Raw genomic sequence first — 22,016 nt, 5'->3', positions numbered from 1 at the left:
TTCTACCAGGGCAATGTCTTCATCCACCGCCCTGTTTGCTGGTGTGCCGCTTCATCAGATCTGCCGTGCAGCCACATGGTCCAGCAGGCACACATTCACCAAGCATTACTGCTTGGACGCCATCAATGAGCGGATACGGCAGTGGGACAGGCAGTACTGCGTCATCTTTTCAAATAAGGTGAGCCTCTGTTCCCTCCTCCTTTATGTTTTTCTGTGATTGCTATCAATGCCTCCATGACTGTATTATTACTGTCTTTGAGCTTTTCCATGCTGTGCTTAGCAATCTCAGCTCTTCGGAGGTTACTGCTCTCTACTCTACTCAAGCATGTGAATCTATGAAAGACACCCCTAATACTGGAGAAGAACAATTGTTACTTACCTGTAAACAGGTGGTTCTCCAGTATTGGTGTCTTTCATAGATTCACATGCGACCCACCCTCCTCCCCTCAGAGGCTCTCTTCTCCTCATGCACTCTGGGTCACTTTGGTGCTACGAAAATCTGAGGGCTTGAGCTTCTGAGAAGGTTCTAGACGGTGCTGGCGCCTGATTGGCTGTAGTTTGGTCTAACATAATGACAGTGATATGTTGCAATTGTTTTCTCTCTCTATCATGCATTCCTATGTAGGAATTGTTTTAGAGGTTTTAGTTGTGCATTTACTTCTATTATTTCTTATGTTATGTTCTCACATACATATATATTTTAGCATTTTATTGCTATTTTATGTACCGTGGGACTCCCATTTCGACGAAGGGGAATATTCAAGCATGTGAATCTATGAAAGACACCAATACTGGAGAACCACCTGTTTACAGGTAAGTAACAATTGTTATTTTGCCGTGGAGCATCACCCTGGCAAAACGATCAGGCAGATTCACTCAGTCGAACACTAGTACTCGGTCACGAATGGAAGTTCCGCCAAGTGAATTACATTTTTCACAAATGGGGGTCACTCTACACAGGACTTGTTTGCCACCCAGAACAACAAGACATTGCAAGTTTACAGCGGCATGTTTTGGCAACGAAAGTCCAAGGGCAATGCCTTTTTGATCAAATGGTTCCACATCTTTGTGTATGCTTTTCCACTGTTTCCTCTGATCCCCAGGGTCCTGAGGAAAGCAAAACGAGCCATGGTACCTTGATTTGCATAGCCCCAGTCTGGAATAACCCAGCCTGGCCTTGCCAGTATTGCTTTCATGGAACTCTTGAATCTCTGTACGTTCAGCAATACCGTTACAGATACATCGCAAGCTCGTCACCAGGCACAAACTCCTGTTGTTGAACCTGACAGCATGGTACCCTACAGACTAGAGTATGGGCATCTGGATCTCACAGCAGTGTCGAGACTTCCCAGCTCAAGCCTTGAGGCCAGCTATGACTAAAACTGAAATCGACAAATGGAAGAGTCTGGTGCAAAGCCAAAATATTCCTTCCAGGTGCAATAATACCCCACCAAATAATTCCATATTTGCTGAGCCTGGCCCAAAACGATGTAAATGCTTGTCATCTAGTCCATCTGGCAGTAATCTTACATTTTCAGAGAATGGAAAACAACCGAATCTCTCTTTTCTCTCAGAGGATCATTAAGCAATGTATTAAATTACTTCAGATGTTTGTTCCCTAGTACGCTGCGCAACACTGCACTAGGAGCTTACGGCCAGATTCATGAAACGAAAATTGGCTCGCAAAGGGCCAGATTCTGAGAATCTGGCCCTTTGCGAGCGCAATTATTGCATTTGGGATTCATCATCCCAAATGCAATAATCGCTATTATAGGATTCGCAATTGTGCGAGGAATTGCATTTAAGGAATCTCTATTTGAGATTCCTTAAATGCAATTCATGAAACATATAAAAATGCGAATTCGCAAATTTGGGCCGCTATTTACCGCGAAGTCAAACCTCGTGGTAAATAGCGGAAACTTAGAAAAATGCACTTAAGTGTATTTTTCTAAGTTGTATGTTACACACACACATGTCCTTGGGACATGTGTGTGCGTAACACCAGCATCCAATGTCGTTTCAGGGGTGCAACAGGGTGTCCTTTGGACACCGCTGCAGCCTTGAAATCGCAAATTCAAAATGCAAATCGCTAATAGAGAATCGCACATAGATATGTCTTCCCATTCATTCCTATGGGCCTTTAGGCCTATAGGGATGAATGGGGAGTTATTCCTTATTTGTGATTAGCAATTAGCTAATCGCAAATAAGGAATCTGTAGGATTCACAAATCAATTTGAGATTTGTACATGAATCCTGTTTTGCGAGTCTGTAATAGCGATTCCTTAATAATCGCTATTACAGACTCGCAAAACGGGACTTTGATGAATCTAGGGGTATATCCTTTTATAAGCCAGCTCAGTTTGCCTCTGTACGAGACCATCTATGGGGCACTTTTATAGATCCTTTCCTGGAAAACAGCACAAAAAGTAGGGGAAAGACATGCATTTATGGTGAGAGAGCTCTTTCTCTATTTTACAAAGTACAGAATCACCTAATGGACCAATCCAAAGTTTATTCCCAAAGTCCCTACTGACTTCACTTGAATGAGCTCATTATCCTGTGGTCTTTTTTTCCTAAGTACCACAACATCAGGAAAAGTTGTTGCACTCGCTTGATGTGCACAAGTTCATAAGGTCCTACACTGACAACACAAAAGGCATTTGCTGTTCTGACCAACTGTTAATTTCCTTCATCCGTCTAAGGATAGGCCCTGCCCTATCCAAACAGGGAATAGTGTGTTAGCTTCATTCTTCACCACCTTCTGCCACAACAAGGCCAAGCATCCATTCAGGGATGAGTGAGGGTATGAAAGATCCAATGCTGGAGAAATTAGTAACTTACTTGTAACTTCAATTATCCAGTATTTGCATCTTTCATAACCCTTGATCAGAACCTCATATTTTATACTCTTCCCACACTTGTGCTATGAAATCTGAGCAATGGTGGCTTCTAGGGAAGCAAGAGAGCTGGCACTTCCATCTCATTGACTGAAGTTTCCGAGTGCTTCATATGAGGTTGATGTACTATTAAACACTGTTGTTGAGGTCTATGGCCAATGTAATACTGTCTACTGTTATTTGAGACTTCTAGAGATTCCAGCCTGACAACGGGGAATGATTCAAGCATGGGAATATGTGAAAGATACCAATGCTAGGGAACTAGAGTTAAAGACAAGTAAATAATTTCTTCAACTGTAGGCGGTAAAATGCGCAGAGCTTTTTTTTGTAGTGGCCATCGTTTTCTTATCTTTCTAAGAGGATCTAAGTGTGTTTTAATTGGACTGTCCAGAGTGCATAATGTCTGTTTTCCCAGTGATTCTTGTAACTAAATCTCAAACCTTGTTTTCAGAATCCACACGATCTGAAGCCGGTTGCACCCCAGTGCAGCCATTGTGTAACATCTCTCTTCAGGAACGCTTCCAGAATAAGAAGCGGACATTGCCATCATCATCACACTCTCTGCGACCGAGCATAGCCTCATCCTTTTCTCTTCACATTGGTCAGCTCGGCTCCATATCCTTGCCCAGCCAAGCGCAGTGCTGAGTTTATCAATAGCGGTCTCATCTTAGCTTACAGCTTTAGGACTGCTAATCTTCACTATATATCATAAAACCATAAGCACAAACAGGAGCTACAACTTGGATTGCATGGAACTTCAAATGCGACACCCTTTCACAGTAATATTCATGAAGAGTAAATGTAGGGATTTAAACATTATCTGCTGGGGCCAAAGATCTTGCAATATCAGTGTATAGTGTTAGTAATGTTTAGCAGTTTCTTACAAACGTTAGGTTTCAGATAGCTGAGCCATGCAGAAGTGAACATATATACAGGTGTATAATGAAAACATGGGATATTGTATCTAGCAAACATGAAATGTATCCACAGTAGTAGAGGAAGAGGCATCAAGAGGCTCTTTGCTTCTGATCACACTCACTTGTCTATATACACTGTGCAATTTTAATATTTTTTAATCAGGCCATCCAAGGCCGATACATCCGGCTGGTTTAAGCTGTCACAAATGCTGTCAACTCAAAGATTTCCACCTCAGCTTTGAGTAGATCATACATGATTTTGTTCTTGTAAATGCAGATTTACCCCAGCCAGGTGAACTGACAATCAGGATTTTATTAAAGACACAGATGCTAATGTTAAGCAAAAAACGTGTATTACTCCCTCACAGCTGCACCAAAACAAGGAATGTGGAACACTGTTAAGAGTCTACAAGCATAAAACAACAAAGAAAATGCAACCATCTGTTTTCTTCCCACCTCTGCAAACAAACAGAAAAGATTAAACCAAACAAATAACATCTATGGATCATAAGCTTCCAACAAATCATTAGTGACCTATATACCTCCTTCTTCTATAATTCACAGTACATGACTCTACTCCAGCCATAAAGATGTTACATTAGACATTTAACCGTGAAACACACATTAAGGCAGAGGCTATCCTTTGAGTGGGTTAATAATAGCCTCGGTGCCTTTAATAAAATCCACATTTTCTGTCCACCTAGCTGTAGATATCTTTATTTCTATGCAAGACACAAATGCAATCATTAGTAATTCCAAACTTTGGAATCACACACCCACTCCGCAATCCACAGATTTGCAGTAGAAACTTCTAAATAAAGAATCCACTGACAAGTCATCTGACCTCAAAATGTCCTCCAACTGTCATCTGAACACTTATAACTGAATGTGCTCCAAACATGGAAACGTCTACACCACCCACTCTCATAACCTCTTTCACCCACCTCAACAATGTTGGTGAAAGACACTGCCCAATGTGTAGAATGAAACTATCAGTAACTGCGTCATACTCTAAGCCTCTTTACCCCAGTGTACCCCACTCAAACATTGCTCATCTTGAAAATCTGGATAAAATATATTGATTTACATATTCTTAATCTTCATCCAATAAACACAAACCCATCAGGCTGCAACACCCTGGAGCTTACATAAGAAAGCCTTCTAAAGGACTCGAAACAAAACAGTATTGTGAGTTTAAATGTCATTCTTTTCAATGAAAGCACCTCATTGTACCCCCATCCTTTCAAAAGTCGAGGAACATCTGCATCAATGTACATCAAGACATAAATGTCTGAGAAACTTTTAACACTTGTCAACAGCCTTCTAAGCACCACATCCTGACCAATTATGAAACCATTCACTAATTCTTGTCTAGCCTTAAAAATCCAACTATAGATATGAATAGTCCTATAAAATAACCCCTTACAAACAGGTACATGAAAACATTCACCATATGCACTCTCTTGGCTACAACAGGATCTATTTCCATCTCCAAATGATCTGGAAAGCCATTATTGCCAAGGCAATCTAGATGGTCTCTTTATGTTTGCTTATGCAAATTTCTATCACACCAAACAAAATTCCATTTGACAGTACACAATTATAGCAAAGGAGAACACAATATTATTCTTCAGGGATCTTTAATGTGTAGTATCTCGTATGATTTCCGCCAACACGTGTTTCGTCGTAAGGGAAATACCCACGACTTCCTCAGGGCTTTCTTTAGTCAGTGATTATCAATGAGCCTTCTGGCTGGTTATATTTCCGTCCCAGCCTAAGGGTGGCTGGGTAAAGAAGAAGAATGTTCAGCGTCAATAGTGTACATAAGTATCAAGCTTCAAGCGTGAGCACCGCAACCTATCCTCCTGCCGTGACGGCTCTCCTATCTGTGGCCGATCAGATCCCTGAAGAATAATATTGTGTTCTCCTTTGCTATAATTGTGTACTGTCAAATGGAATTTTGTTTGGTGTGATAGAGATTTGCATAAACTGCTGATGATCTATGATTATAATTTTGGGGTAATTTGGATGATTAACCCTTCTCTAAGCACCCAATACTAATATAGAGATCCTTTATAAACTGCACCGAATATCGAGAAGCGCCTTAGCTACCCAGGAAAATAATCATCCTATCTTTATGTTTGCCGTTCAGGACTGTGAACTGAATCCCAAAGCTCCTTTTGAAATAAACGGCATCTCCTGCACTCTTCTGAATTCTGTCATGCTAACAAAGTTCAATGACTTTGCACCACAAAATTGTGTAATTCTTGGTGAGCCCTCCTGCAACTCCAGAAAACCAAGGAAGTAGAAACTATTGACAGCTCCAACAACCCCAGAGCCTACTAATTCCTTCGAAAGCTGAACTGTCAACAACATCCTCTATATCATCGAAATGCATACAGTTTCTGACATTTCCAGTCTTGCACAAATGTTTGTGCCCCCATTGAATCAGGATCTGGACACCAACTGTAAAGCCTTTGAATATGCATGATCAACCTTCAACCTGCTTGTGTAACAATCTATCCCAAATGCCCCTACTTCTTTTGAATCTTGTGAAAGCCACATTGCTGAATATCCAATCACTTGAATACATATAATGGCATGAAGATGTATCTGCCACTCCATTCCTCTATCTGGGAATGCATTGTGCCTGTACCATAATCTCCTTCTCCAAAGAATAACTCCAGAACTCCTTATCCATCTCCACTAAACCCTTTGATTGCGGGCCTCCCATTTTGTTCATAGATTTTACTGCTGAACTATTGCTCATTCTGAAATTCGATCCAGCACCTTTATGTTCTTTATTTCCTTATGCAACTTTGTCAACTTCATCATTGGTAGCCTCGATATTCCTTTCAATGTGTGAATTATTAATCCTAACAACCTGATTTGTCAGCAAACTCGATTTCATCTTGCTCACTGCTAACTCTAGCAACTCAAACAAGCTGACTGACATTTTTTTAACTGATCTTCGAAAGGATGGATTTCCTCTATTGAACTTTTAATTGAACACTGGATGTGTAGCCTTGTCCTATATTGGTGATAGAACCCTTTTGGCCTGTGGATCTTGCACTATGTTGCTCCATCCAGAAACTACTCCACTACTTTCTTTCTCTTGAATTGGCTCTTGAACAAACTCTATTCTGGAACGTTTCTCTGTCTGCAAAACCGAGGGATCCTGAGCCCCTGTTTTTCCAAATTTATCATACAGTGTCAAGTCTGCTACTCAACTTTGACTGTATATAAATATAATCTAGTTCCAAGCTCACCTGCTTCCACTCTGGCATGCCACTCCCCACAAGAATTCCTCACTTTGCTTCTATGTCTTGGGGGGGGCGGGGAGGACCTGCACTCTGATAGTTGGACACATAGACCTGTGCATTAAAGAAGGGTCTTTTTATAACAGGCAAAGGAAGCCCTAGTGATTCCTTGGCCATGGCAGGGGAATTGGCCCTTTGTTTGCATGGCCCTTCCAAAAACTCTTTTATGAAGAACTGTCCTTGTGTTTCACTCAGCTTTCTGAAGTGGACAAAATGTACAATCATGCTGCAATATTGTCCTAATGAACTCTTCACTAAACAATGTGTTGATATACCACCCTAATTACTGACTACCTCCGCCAATTTTGACTTAGTTTTTATCAAAATGCTCTTCTTCTTTTCCATTTTCAACACTGTTCCCATTAACCATGAAACATATACACATTGAATCCATTGACGCAACTCTTCTTCCTGTTTTTGTTATCCTAAACATCCTCTGCCAAGTCAAAAATCTTAGTAAGAGGACCTGTTAAGTCCAACAATCTGTCCTAGTAGTTTCAGAAGTCATTTTCCAATCTATTTTCAAGGATCTTTACATCCCTAACATATAAAATCCAGAACATTAGGGCCCATGTCAAAGGAACTTTATTTCCCAGTTATGGCCACGGGCATTCAGATTGTAATCTGATTCGTACATCTTTTCAATTTTGCTTCCATAACTAATACTCCACATACTTAGTCACCAGCTGACCCATTGCTCACCTTTTCCAAAAGGATCCAACAGCACTTTTTCGGCTCGTTGATGCCTCATCTCAACTGCTACCTTCTCAACCAATAGCAACATCATATGAACAGATGATCTCATTATCTGCACTCACTGAAGACTCAACATGCACTGACGTGTCTTCTCTTATAAAGTCCTTTGATCGAACAGTTTTGTTTTTCAAAACCTTCATTATGCTCACCTTCTGCCTCCTCGTCACATACCATGCCCACTCTAATTACATGCAAGCCAAAACTTTCCTTTCTCTGAATAGGTCCCTATTTGAATTGCCAAAAAAGGCAACACAATTTCTAAAAGTCTCCCAATTTAGTCACTTATGTCAGCCGCTACTCCCTCAAACACTTTATTGACTGATCTCTATTCGATTATCATTTTCTGAAAACCCATCCATCTCAGCAATTCTTTTAATTTATCTCAAAGGAAACATAAGTATTCTTGATGTTTCCTTTCTAGGTGATCTTCCTGATAATGATGGTCCTATTTTAATTGAGCTCGATCCTCAACCATCACTATAGTTCCCACATTTACAAAAAGACTGTTCACACTCTTCATGTGCCACCAGAACCTCTCGAGTGAACCAGGCTTGTCCTTCAAACTACCAGTGCACTTCTAAATGATACCTTAACAGTTATCAAACCCCATAGCTTATCAAACTAAAAAACGTTTAACTTTTTATTAGATTCCACTTCAGTCTTTCTTTTACAAAGCACTTCAACCTGTACCTTAGTTCTATTCTTCAATTGAAGGGAATCAAGATTACAATTTCCCATATGAAAAAGATTGACATGAAAGACAAGGAGTGGAATGTGGTTTTCCCACAACATAAAAGGCCCGATTTATATGTTGGTGGTGTGTATACTTTGTCACAGTTGTGGTGCATCAGGGCTAGGCCCTGGAATGCTGACTAGAAAGAGATACAGGACACAGGGATTACTCCGTTGGCAGGAAGACCTTGAGCGATCTCCCGCCGGTTTATTTATACCCCCGGAGCGAGCCCGCCCCGAGGGGTGTAGGGATGCGTGTGTTAGCGATGCATTCTAGAGGAGAGCCCGAGTGGCTCTCTACAACAGTGGAGATGGAGTATACACATCGCCAACATGACGGTCCGTCTACCCTCTTTATACACGGGCATACCTTTGGCTTGGCTAAGGCGGTGACTACTCTGTCACCACTATGATCGCCTTACAGAGTTAAGGCCATTGGAGAAATGGTACATGTCTGCCTATTGAGGATGGGCGAATATGTGGCCAAATTATTTTCTGTCAGTCACCACCAGGCAAACCGTGGCAGTGAGGGACATTAAAAACCAAATAATGCTTCCCCACCATGGGCGATGACACCCATGGTCAGGAGATCATTACTCAAAAAGAAAATCCTGGTTTGGGACTTTATTTTTGAAAATAAAAAAAGAATACTGTTCAGTGAAGGTTGCATCATGCTGTTTTAGCCCTGCATCCAAACAGCACATTATATTTGCTTCCGATGCTTTAGAAATGACTGCCAACTTGGCGGTCATTTATATATTTTATATATATTTTTTATTTATATATTTGGAGGTTGGGACATTCACCAGGGTGACTGAGTTTACTCCCCCCACCCCAGTGGAACAACAGCCCGACTGCCTAAGTATAAATAAAGCCCAAAGTAATCTGGTCACCATTGGTCTCATTTGGGAAAGCACATCACCTGCACTTTTCAGTTCTCCCACGTGTGGAATTTCTTCAATAAAGTGAACAAGTTGCATATCTTAAGTAATAGAATTTTATTTTCTGGTGATGTCTTTATTCTTGTAGATTTACAGATGGGTGGTGGGCTCCAGAACAACTACACTCTGAGTTGTATATAAGTCTCTGATAAAAGTTTCTCTAGTTTGGAACCTTCCTTTCAATTTATTTATTATTATGTACCTTATCGGTCATTGAGCTTATGGACCGAAATATATCTAACTTGTATAAGATCCTACCGTATTCCTAAATTCATTTTCATTTGTTTAAACCCTATAGCTAAACAAAAAAATGTATTCTGAAAGTTATTTCGCTTCCAATACTAATCCTAGCTTTCTTATCAACGAAAGCAAAGAAAATATTTCACATTACATACTTTACTAATTCAAACATGTTTTACACCCACACTGTACTTGCCTGTTTGTGAGCAGGAGTAATAAAAAAAACTTAATGGGTGTGTATTCTCTGTTTGATATGGTTACAGAAGTTAACATATTTCCACATTCTTTGTTTTGTTGCTGGTATGAAAAGGGGCACTACAGAATTTTAAAATCTGGAACTTGCATAGAAGACAAACTTGACTGTATGAGAGACTCACCCATTTTATGGAGAAACAACAGATCTCTGCTTACAGAGGTTTCCCTATCATTTACTGCCGTCTGAATCCTGGAAATGCATGACAGTTATTCATACTAAGATATTTCCTATATGCAGAAGATTGATGTTTTGAATAACTTTATTTTGTGGAGACAAAGAATGTTACACAATGTGATTCTTTATAATATTCTGATAAGAAATTCTGAAAAGAGTTGTAAATTGAAATTTTACATTTGCATACATATTTGTTTTGATGTATTGTGAGAAGGCCGTCCTCCAAAGGTTACATTTATGTGCCTGTATTATGCGGTACTGATTCAATCAAACAATTTCTTAAAGTAAATCTGATGGTTTAGTCATTATTCATTAACTAAACCTTTGTAAAGTCTGTACTTTAGAATGAAAGGTGGTTTATATCTTCATGCCCATTGGGGATGTCCATATCACCCATGTCAGCCAGTCACCATGTTCCAATCATACACTTTACTTTTACAAACTACTTTAATCTGTTCTTAAGTCCAGTTTGTTTAATTGAAGGGAGCCAAGATTACAACTACAGGATTCAAAAAATGGCATAGTAGCCAAGGCCGGGAATGTGGTTTTCTCAATATCATGAAGCCATATGATCATGTTGTGTCTTTGTTTCTCCCTCTAGTGGAATCCCTTCAGTGACAGGAACAAGTTGCTTACCTTCAGTAACATTTCTTCAAGTGGGTTCTGGTTTTTTTTCTCGTACATTTATCAACTTTATACATATCCCAGGGTGTCAAAGTGTATCTTTAGAACTTCATGGTTTCCAGATGAGCAGTATTCCCCCAAATGGCTACATAATCAGAGTTGTATAGGTATGTCTGATAGAATATTGTTTCTCTACCTTGGAACCTTCATAATAACACTAAGAATGTATTTCTAAAGGTAACATTTTGTTGTTGTTGTTATCTTCGAACAACCCATAAAATTAAAAATGGGTTTAAAAGCAAGTGGAGGGAACACTGCTGACCTAACCCTTTTGATTTCACCATTTCAAAGGAGGAAACCTAAAATTAGACATATAGGTTGGCAGCTGAAATCCTATTTTTCTGACCAATGTATCATGGGGCTGTTCTTACGTCTTTGTGTGGGTTTCTCCAATTGGGGATATTTTCTTGTGAGAAAAAGATTTATTCTAGCATTATTGTGAGAGTACAACAAAAGTGCAATGCTGCTAGCAAAGTCTTACTGTAACCCATCTGTAAACATGATTTTCAGAGCCTTTCCTGTCATTTTAATGCACTTTGTGACATAACATTCCTCAACATCGAGGGAAGCCTTTCGCATGGCTTCACATCTCCTAAATGAGATCCTCAAAGTCAGGCGGAGGGTCATGGTGTTGAAAGGGCCCTTAACATTGATTCACACATCAAGAGGGTGCCTCAACTGGAAGAGCAAGATCCTAACATTTTACTGAATCTCTTTGCTGCAGGAGAATCCAACATAGGCCAGGTATGATGGCCAGAGTCACTGCAGACCTCTCCAGCAAAAGCAAGGTTTGCAAAAGAATCATGCCCGCCTCAAATCTGTGGCCTCTTCTTAACAGAGTCAATTATAAGGCTAGGCGTTACCTACAAGAGCATAACCCCATGAAGGAAAGAAGGAAAAAGTGAGGTGGTGAACATAGTATTATCCCTTCAGAAGTCATCACTGCCAGAAACCATGCCTGCAGAGGGCTATCATGCCAGGAGTCTAACGCCAGGTGTTACCCGAGGATGAAGACATTACCATACCAGGTGGCCTTGATTACAGACCACAATGTGAGAGAGGATCTTATATTCTGAGAGCAATAACTAATTCTTCATAGGAATGTTAACAAAAAATCATAACCATTGAGTAATGCCTCCAGTTAACTGGACTGAATTTCATTTAATTTTTCATCAAAAACAAGCCAATTGAACCAATGTAATAACATATGTCTACATTCTATCACAAACCTTTTGTAAACTAACAAAATAGAACTGGAAATGTAGCCAAACAAGAATCAGCCTCAAGAGACTGAAAAGTGACATTCCTCCTATATGGGAACTGACAGTACCTGAAGCTGTTATGCATCACAGCGGCAACCAGCTCATTTATCTTTTTCTGCTCCTACTGACAGCACCTCAAATTACTACTCTAGCTTATTTATGTTTTCCGACAGGAAGAACTTAACAAACCTAATTTAGTGTTTAGTGTATATTTTGAGCAATGCTATATTTTCCAGTGTTTTGACTGGATTTTAAGATTTTGATTAATCAATTTGCATTCTCTCATCATCAAGTGCACCTCCTGTGGCAAACAGAAGAAAAATACTTTCTGGGTAGTCTGCTAGACGTTTCCCATGGTAAAATGTATTTTTTGTTCTAAAATGTTATATACCACACAGAAAGAAAGGGAAAATATGAGGCTTCACGGCAGTCAAGAGGCAGCCAGAAAATACCAAGAAGCCTAGGAGCAGCCACCCAAGAAGTATGGTTGACCCCAGAAACAGTCTATCAGTCCTCCGTGAGCGCTCACACAGGTGCCTAGAAATTGAATCTTGCCTCTCCCAGTCTAAGTCATTGATTATTATAGTTATGAGATCAGGTAACCATCTGCTAACTGTTTAAGACAGAATTGACTCATAATAAAGAAGCATTTGGCATCAACAACATCTTAGATGTTGTGACATTGAATATCAACCTATGCTTTCCTGTTGGAAGTGTCTGGCAAGACAACTTCTTTCCATCTGTAGCTCGTAGTTTTCATGTGGTATGCTCATTCTCCAACTCCATCTCTTTACAAGCATCTCTCATGGGGGACCTGTCTGTTCTGCTCAAAGCACCTGTAAGAATGTGTCTTTGACCACACCATAGAAGGTTCCATCTTATTGGAAATACACCACTCCGAAAAAGGAATAATCTATATCCTATGCTTGCAGATGAGATCATTCTAAGAAATATAATTCTCAAAGATTCCATGCAGCAAGAAAGAAGCTTACATCCATTTGTCACAACTTCTATGGGAAACGCTTTGCTCCTTGTCAGACATTTACTCTAAGGAGTACTACTAAAGTTCTAGATTATTGTATAGATGTAAGAAAAGTCTTTCCTGCATCGTTGGACTCTTCTCCAGCTACAGTTTATTTTATTGACAATATATTTTTTGAAGGAGGCAGTGGTGCGAGGAGCTGCTAAGTTAAATCTGCTCATGGGTGCACCTCCATCTAAAACATCTGTGATATTTGAAGTTCTGCACCACTGTTTTTTAACAACAATGATGTTTTAACCATGTTTACTGAGTTTAACTAGTTACAAAGAATAACCTACATTACTTTTACATCCCAAATAATGCATCCGGGTCCCCATCACTGCTATGTTGACAATAACCATCCAACATTCCTTTAATACCAATGTTATGTTGTGTACCAGGTCTATTGGTGCGTGCTATAGAGCTTTTTGTCATTCCAGATTTTAGCGAGATAGCTATTCCATGGCACTTGAGAAACCCTAAGTCTCCCAAGCAAAATTCTCTTCTTGAAGCAAATTTGCAACAGGATTCAGTCTTTGTGAGTCAAGGAAGATTCACACCATCACGTGTTTGTAATCACAGTCCTCCCAGAAATGGAGAGCAAGAAACTGGATTCTGTCTGATGGAAGGTCTGCAGCACTTCTGTCACATCTGTGAATGCAGCAGGTGTGAGAGATCTTTTGTGGTCCTAGGCTTTGGGCACCTTTGTAGTGGCAGCTGTCTTCCACAAGCATAAAATAAGTTATGGGGAGATGCCAATTTGTATAAAGTCTGGAATGGCTCTATTCTCTTACAGAGTGTCCAACAAACAAGCGTCAGCTTTTTTCAGGCGATAGTCTTATTATTATTAGTGTTGGGACATAAGCCACATAAAAATGTTTCTTCATGTAGGGAACCTTTACTGCTTGTCCCTATAATGACTTTTGCTTGTGCGAGTATTTCCCAAGCTTCTTTCCACTTCTAAGCCTTTCTGCCATTTTCATAGTGGTAGCATATATGTTGAACAGTTTAAAATCTTTTCCAGTTAAACAAGGAACATGTCATACAGCTCTGACATTGGTAATAGAGTTGAGATTTGACTCATCAATAAAACATCATAGTTCATCAAATATGGATCTAGCTGGGTCATCTGTCTCAAAGTAGAAAAGCTAGATGTTTTTATTACCCCCGTTTGTCCAGGTTCAGAAAAGCCAAAACAGAATACGAAATAAATTCTAAACTGTTTGAATACCAGTAAAGTGGCACAGCTGTAATGTGCAGGACCATTTACTCAGAGAGGTCCTAAACTCAAAGACAATCTTTGTCATCCCTTATGAGTAGAACATCTGTCAGATATTTTCTTCTATTAAATTGTACTGAATTTCTGCCAATTAGTTATGCAAGTAATTGATTGTCCATTCAGGCTAACCTCTATACCAAGCTTGATATGTGGCTGGGAGGAGGGATGATATCTATCTGAGTGTAAAATCAGTTGTAACTCTTTAGAATATGAGCCTCTGAATTACAACAGGTTCCTAGGCTTCTTATTAGATTTCAGTCATATGCTTAGTTTTTCCTACAGTGTCTGATAAATCACAGAACATGTCTGTACCAGTACTGGAAAATCAGTTTATAACAGCTGGGATAAACTGATATAGATGCCTTTGAACAAAATCAAATGTGTTTTCTTTACAAATGTAAGGTATCCAGAGTAGAGAACTTTTATGGGATAAGTCTTCATTTATCTATTTTTTTTACCCTCTGTGTTTGCCCACATAAAATGATCTAATGGGTTTTAAAACATATAGATACCAGCAAACACGAATGTTATACGGCCTTTATTCTTTTCCGTAGTGTTACCTAGTATAGAGAAGTGGAGTACCATTTTCTACGTTTTCTTCATCCATGCTCCTTTGTCAAGTTTACCTTTAATTGGTAGCACACCATTTTGGCAGTATTCAACTACTATCTCCTGCTCTCGCATTGTTTGTTGCCAAACGCGGAGCCTGCAGTTTAATTCAGTTGCTGTCTTTCCTCCAGGTGACAGGAATGTAAAATGAAATACACTTTTCAGCCAATTATAAAAAATCAGCAAACAGGCAGAAGAACTTTGATAGGTTTGAGGAAATATTACAAAAATGGTATCAGTAGACCACGACTTTGCTGTTTGTAACATGCTATACATTTTATAGGGTCCTAATATTTTATTCCAGTGTACTAGTACTAGCAATTGTTTTTGAGCCTCTTTTGATCGCCTATAAGTCACAGTAGAGTTTGTGATAGAGTGTTGTCCTTCTGGTCAGATACTAAAAGAATTATCTACTCTCATCATTTTATAGTATTCAATACACTGTCTGGTTTGGACTTTTTTCAGTCTCTATTTCACACCTATTCTGGGGTACATTTTGTATTAACTGAGATGAATCAGATTGTGTATTTCCCCCTTTCTCAGGACACACAGCGATGCAACGTTATTTTCCCTCGTCATACGTCCAAATCGCCCTTAAATATCTCTTCTCAGTAAGATTTTTCTAGCACAACAGTTAAAAACCATTTCTGAGTGTCTTTATTTACCAAGCCAAGGTTGGAAGTATTTTAATGGAAAGTTCTATTTACTGAGAAAAGTTTACTCTCTATTGTGGAGATCCTTCCCATCATGGGTTTATATATGGTTGTTTCCAGACTTAGGTGCATTTTTCATCAATCCTGGGCATATATATGATCGATGTCAGTAACTAATGATCTAAGTCAGTAGTCCTGTTAGTCCTTATTATTGATGGCTTTCACTTTCAGTAGGGGTCCTGATATATAATCTCTGGAGATTTATACATCTAATACTGCATTACTGGGTTACTCAAGTTAAATGTGAATTGTATACACACTGTTACTCTTTCTCTCTTGGAGAGTAATGCCTTGTCTTGAATTGTTTCTGGATGTTTCTTTTTCCATGGGCTACTCCTCTTTAATAGGACATGTTTTTGTTTAAAGGTGGAATGCACAAACTGTAGACAGCAAAGGCATGTGCACGACCAGATTGGGTGTAATGAATTAAACTGTATTCTACAAAGGCCTAGCCGATAATGACAAGGATGTTCAACTTGACCGAAGAAGTCATGTATAACTTAACTGAAGCAGTCATTTGATACTACCGAGTGCCCATCTGGAAACAATAACATCTGTGATGCCTAGGAATATTCTGCATGATGAAGAATAGACGAGAACAAAATAAAAGTTATTGCGTCCACCATATTACAAGTGCCTTGTAGCCTATGCATTTGTAATACTGTGGACAGAATAGGCTACATGTTTATGACAGTGTATCCTGTCGCCCGAAGACTGAATAAGGCTGCTAGGGCCTAATTATGAATTGAGGCGTTATTTATTGCCCCAGATAAATAACGATACCATTGGGTGCATTATTTCTTGGTGCGATTAATAACACCTTTTATGAGTATATGGAGAATAAAATGTGGAATTTTGTGTTTAATGCACCAAAATCTGCATGGTATGGTAAATACTGTAGGTTTTCCCTTGTTAAATTTCAGCCGGTTTTACCTGCTGAAATGTAACAAATGCTGGGTTATTAAACACATCCAATGGTTATTTGATGCTTTAAATAAAACCAAACTCATAATTCCGTCCCATGTATAAACGGGTTAACACATAGCACAGAATTTAACAAGCCACTCATAATTAGGCCCTAAGTCTTTAGCCTCTTTCTTTTAGTAGTGATTAAGGATTCATATATGTCACACAAAAAGATGTTCCTGAAATATTAAATGGTCTTCCTTACACAGTTTTTGATTTGTGTTGCGTTTTGTGCCCTATCATGAGTGAACCATAACTACTAAAGAATAGTACACATTCAGCAATACATCTTTGTGCAGAGAGATGTTATTTTGTGGTCCATGCACATGTAAGCACGTGATATAGGTTTTGTTCGTTGTAAGGAAATGTTTTTAATTAACAGTTTTTAATGGTTTTTATTGTATTTTTCTAATTTACGGTACATCAATGTCATTCATTTTTAATGAGCTTTTGTAGTATTTAAGAAATATAATTATTTTAAAAAGTGTATGCGTTTTTATTTATTACTACCACTAGGTGTTTTAGATTGTTATGAGCTTGGTGTGCATGATAGTATCCTCTGTGCTGTTACCATAAATTACTATGAGCAGCAATGTAAACAGGCCTCCAGATCCTCAGTCTTAACAAAGTGGTCAGAATTGTGCCTTACAAGTCAAACCTATGGCGAATGAAGAAAGTAATCTACTCATAACCCAGGCTGTCCCCATTATACTGGTCCCAGGCTCAACATTTTCAGTATTGAAAACTGCTTTGTAAGTTTTTAAGTCAGAAATATATGTGTCAATAACACACAGGTTTGTGTATGTCATATGTAGCATGTCACCTCAATGGAGAGATTTCTCTACAATCAACACTTTGGGTTCCACTTTAATAGTGAGTTTGATATATGCACCTAAAAATTCCATCTTTCCTTTTTTTCTCCTCCCTTTCCTGAGTACTTACAGAAGTTGGACCCTCAAAGTTAATAGTGGGTGGAGACTGGAACCTGGCCGCGGATCCTGTAATAGAAAGCAGTCTTGTGGATGAGTGTAATTGGAGTGACAGGGCAATCCTACAAGATATTGTAGATAACACTGGACAGATAGACCCCTAGAGAATCACACACCCCAAGGTTAAGGAATTCCTATATTGTATGTGAACAGGACTTGTTCCTATACAGTCTATTTTCTGGTAACCACATCAATCTAGAGTAAAATCTCTATCTATTAGATTGTAGAAGGAGGGTTCTCTTCATCATTTCCCATTAGTATTGACCAATTCACCAATGGTCAAAAGGTAGAGAGTAAATATCTCCAAAAACAGACTTCCAACTGAAAACGTGGCCCTGAGGAGTAAACTTTGTGACTATCTAACCCCAAACAAAGACTCGGTCGAATCCCCACAATCAATATTAGCAGCAGGGAAAGAGGTCCTGAGGGGTGAAATGGTGAGGATGCAGCTCTTCACAGACTCAACATTAAGTTAAGTTATCTCAAACGTGCTGGAATGAGAAATCAAACTCCTGACATCACACTATACAAAAACACTGACGCAAAAGCTAAGACAGAAATCAAAAAAGTAAAAAGATGTTAATGCCCTTTTTACAACCAAAAAATAACATGAACTCACAACACTAAAATGGTGACATTACGAGCAGGGAGAAAAAGGAGGTAGACTTCTTGCAGCCCAGCTTAAACTGAGTCTCAATCAGCCATTCTGGCCAAATGCAATGACTCAGACATTTTTGTCACGCATAGTTTTATAAAAGTCAATAGAGCATGAAACAGACATACCTAACCCAGGCTGAATCTGATTTAATGAATGCTGTAAAACAAGCAATATTATCAGAAGAAGAGAAGGCCCACGTAGATGGTGATATCACCATAGCAGTAATTGATGTGGTATTTGTGGATTCACCCTCCAGCATTAGGGGACAATGGCCTGCCGAATGAGTTCTATAAAATCACCAAGTTCTTAATCTCCCTGGACTTCTATGGGGTCTTCTAAGAGGCAAAATCAACTTTATGCCTCCATATTGAATTTACTAAGCCAATAATTGCTTTACTTCCAAAGCCGAACCGTAATCGCCTGAAATTATCAAACCTTTGGCTACTGTCACTCCTAAAGAGGAATGTTAGGATTTTATTCAAGATATTGGTGAACCACCTAAAAAAGGTAATCTCAAGTCTAATTAATGACACATAGGTGGGTTTTTTGCCTGGCAATGCAACTATAAATCATCCGTCTCCTTACTAATATGATATGAACAATAAGATGACCATGACGAGTCCATGCTAGCTTCTCTGAATGCAAAAGAAACAATTGATGGACGGAATGCTGGACAATGCAAGCATTCACCCCCAGGCACAAGGATCTGGGTTAAATCCATCATTCTTTTTCTCACCACACCACCCCAGTTAGGACCCAGCCATATGCAAATCAGTCTTGACCCTCACTGATGAGGGGTGAAACCCCGAAACCGATCCTAGGATGCTTATTTCCAGTCCAGGGAGGACCTGGCCTGACAGTTCTGGCTGGACTTTTCCTATTGGGCACAGGGACAAAACTGATTTGCATATGCCTGGGTTCAAACTGGAATGGCATGGTGAATAAAAAAAGGATGGATTTAAGCCCATGGGGGGAGGAGTTGGCCTAACGGCTAGGGCGCTCGACCTCGGACCTGGAGGAACTGGGTTCGAGTCTCGGTAACGACGCCAAAACCTCCTGTGATTCTGGGCAAATCACTTAATCTCCCCGTGCCTAAAATGAAAGTAACTGGAAAATGTAAAAATGTAACGTAACTGGAAAAAATATGTAAAGCGCTCTGATACCTGATTCGGTTCGGGTCTAGTTCGCGCTATATAAAAACTCTGCAAAAAAAAAAAAGCCCATATCTCTGTACTGGTGTGAATGTATGAAATTGTTCTGTATTCTGTCCATCAATTGTTGTTTTTGCAGCTTCTCTGAATGCTCAAAAAGTATTGATCAAGTTGAATGGGGATAACTTTTGTAGACACTCTATAGAGTCAGCATAGACCAGAACTGTACAACCAAAGTACAACGGCTGTATGAACATGGTACTGCTCAAATTTGCTTTCTGTAAGATAACTTCCCAATTTATAGCTGGGAGATAGCCGTCTGGTAAGCCGCATGTGTGTGATTTTACTCAGCCACTTTGAGACGAGCATTAAGACGTGTCTTTAAATTCTTTAAATTGGTTTTGAGGTCTGAACTTTATGTCTTTTTTTATATTTCCTCTGCAGCTTTTACCTTTTCCCTTCTCTCACCTGCTTCTTTGCCTTACTTGCTGCCCCGGTCCGCCGCAGCAGTTCTCTTCCAGGGGATACTCATCAATAGTCATAAGCACTGAATTATCTCCGCCCATGTGCTGGAACCTGGAACATATAGCATAATACATATATATGTGTATATAGTATAAAAGGAGTACATAGTCCAAAAAAACTATACACATATACATGTATAAACCAATAATATGCAGCCTTAAACATATCCAATAGGCTAAGAAAGCCAGAATTACATGCATTTCTCGAGTATGAAAATAACCCATAACATATAATGTAAGAGGACATGTACAGTAATTTCATTCCGCAAAACAACCTTTTATTTTCATCAAAGAGAACAGGTAATGACAGGTAATTAGCCTAAAGAAGGCTACATAAACAATTAACATCCCTGTACAGAAAAGGAAACTGACACCTCGCCTTTAAGGCCTCCGAGAATCTGAACACTTTGCCTTTAAGGCCTCCAGGAGAACCCTGCTCCCATCATGCACCACAGGTGACAGTTAGGTCAGTTCTTTTTTCCGGCTCTTTCTGAGAGGAATCTGGAGCTTGAGCTCAACTGATTTTGGCTTGTTTCAGTCAGAATGTATATTCTACCTTCTTTATTCGACATTTCTTATTGCTGGTTGTCTTTTTCAACCTTTTTCTGACTAATTGGTCATTCTTTTTTAGTCAACAATGCCACCTTTATTTTATAAATGTCCTTCCTGTGGGAAGAAGATGTCTAAATCTGATCCTCATTCGGTCTGTGTAGTGTGTTTACCTTCTTCTCACAACACAGAGACATGTTCCCACTGTCTTCAACTTTTAAGAAGAACTTTGAAGGAGAGAGAGAAGATTAGACTTCTTGGCTTAATGGAGAGAGGAAAACATCATGAAAAGGGCACAGAGAGTCATCTTTCATCTAGAGGGCCCTCCTCACCGAGAAAACCGCAAAGATCTGCTTCACCAGAAGCTTGAAGTAAGAAAAGGCTTCTTAGCGTGTCGTCGACGTCAAGACCAGCTAAATAAGTAAGATCGACGTCAAAGACAGGATCGCCTTCGAAAAGTAAGTCAACGTCTAGACCGGCGGAAAAAGTAAGATCAACGTCAAAGACAAGATCGCCGTCAAAAAGTAAGTCGACGTCGAGACCTGTGGAAAAAGTAAGATCGACGTCAAAGACAAGATCGCCGTTGAAAAATAAGTTGACGTCGAGACCTGCGACGTCAACGCAAGGTAGATCGACGTCGAAGACCAGTTCGCCGGCGAGAAGTAGATCAAAGTTGAGGCCTGAAAAGCAAGTGAGATCGACGTCAAGATCGCTGTCGAGACATAAGTCGACGTCGAGGCATGCTTCGGGCTCGAAGCATGATAAATCGCAGTCGAAGCGACCATCGAAGTCAAGGAGGTCGACGTCGAGATCTCTGCCACCTGTTCCAAGGTCGGCGTCAAGGCACTCAAGATCAACCTCTCGGACCCGTCAGAGGTCTTTGTCGAGATCAGAGTAGACATCGAGGATACAGCGTGATCATCAGTAGTCGAGGCATTCGACGTCGAGGGACAGGCAAGTTATCCCTGTGGAAGAGTTGGAAAGACCAGCGTCTAGATCATGGCTCTCGACGTCAAGGGAGACTTCTTCTTCGCTGGGAATAACTATTGTTCAAATCACGCCGGAGGGCTCTCCTGTTCGCAAATCACCTCCTATTAACATGTCTCCTAGATGGATGGAGGACATTAGACACTGGAAGATGCAACCCAGACCTAATGAGAGGTCTCTTACCATGGAGTGCTCAAGACCTCCTGCTTATAGGTCCCCAAGACGTTGCAGATTGACCTTAAGACGGCGTTCACGCTCAAAAGAGCGCTCCAGATCACGCGGATCTCATACGCCAAGGAGAAGACAGAGGTCTCCTACAACGACCACGTCATCAAGGTCATCGTATAGAGACTATTCTTCTTCTATTTCATCACTCCACCTTCCAGGGTC

General features: G+C 39.9%; 1 protein-coding gene across 8 annotated transcripts in view; it reads left to right on the top strand.

Moving 5' to 3' along the window:
* DMRTC2 (DMRT like family C2) overlaps positions 1–17,255 on the top strand; it is a 359,569-nt gene extending 342,314 nt beyond the window's left edge. For all 8 annotated transcript variants that reach the window (XM_078651358.1, XM_078651357.1, XM_078651363.1 and 5 more), the window contains one exon: positions 3,350–17,255. In XM_078651358.1, coding sequence (XP_078507484.1) covers positions 3,350–3,543 — 194 coding nt within the window. In that variant the 3' untranslated portion in view covers positions 3,544–17,255. The remainder of the gene's footprint in view (positions 1–3,349) is intronic.
* Positions 17,256–22,016: the final 4,761 nt, after the last annotated feature.

Source organism: Lissotriton helveticus, chromosome 7, assembly GCF_964261635.1.
Source record: "Lissotriton helveticus chromosome 7, aLisHel1.1, whole genome shotgun sequence".
NCBI classification, from domain to species: Eukaryota; Metazoa; Chordata; class Amphibia; order Caudata; family Salamandridae; genus Lissotriton; species Lissotriton helveticus.
This window is presented reverse-complemented; position numbering and strand designations above follow the sequence as displayed.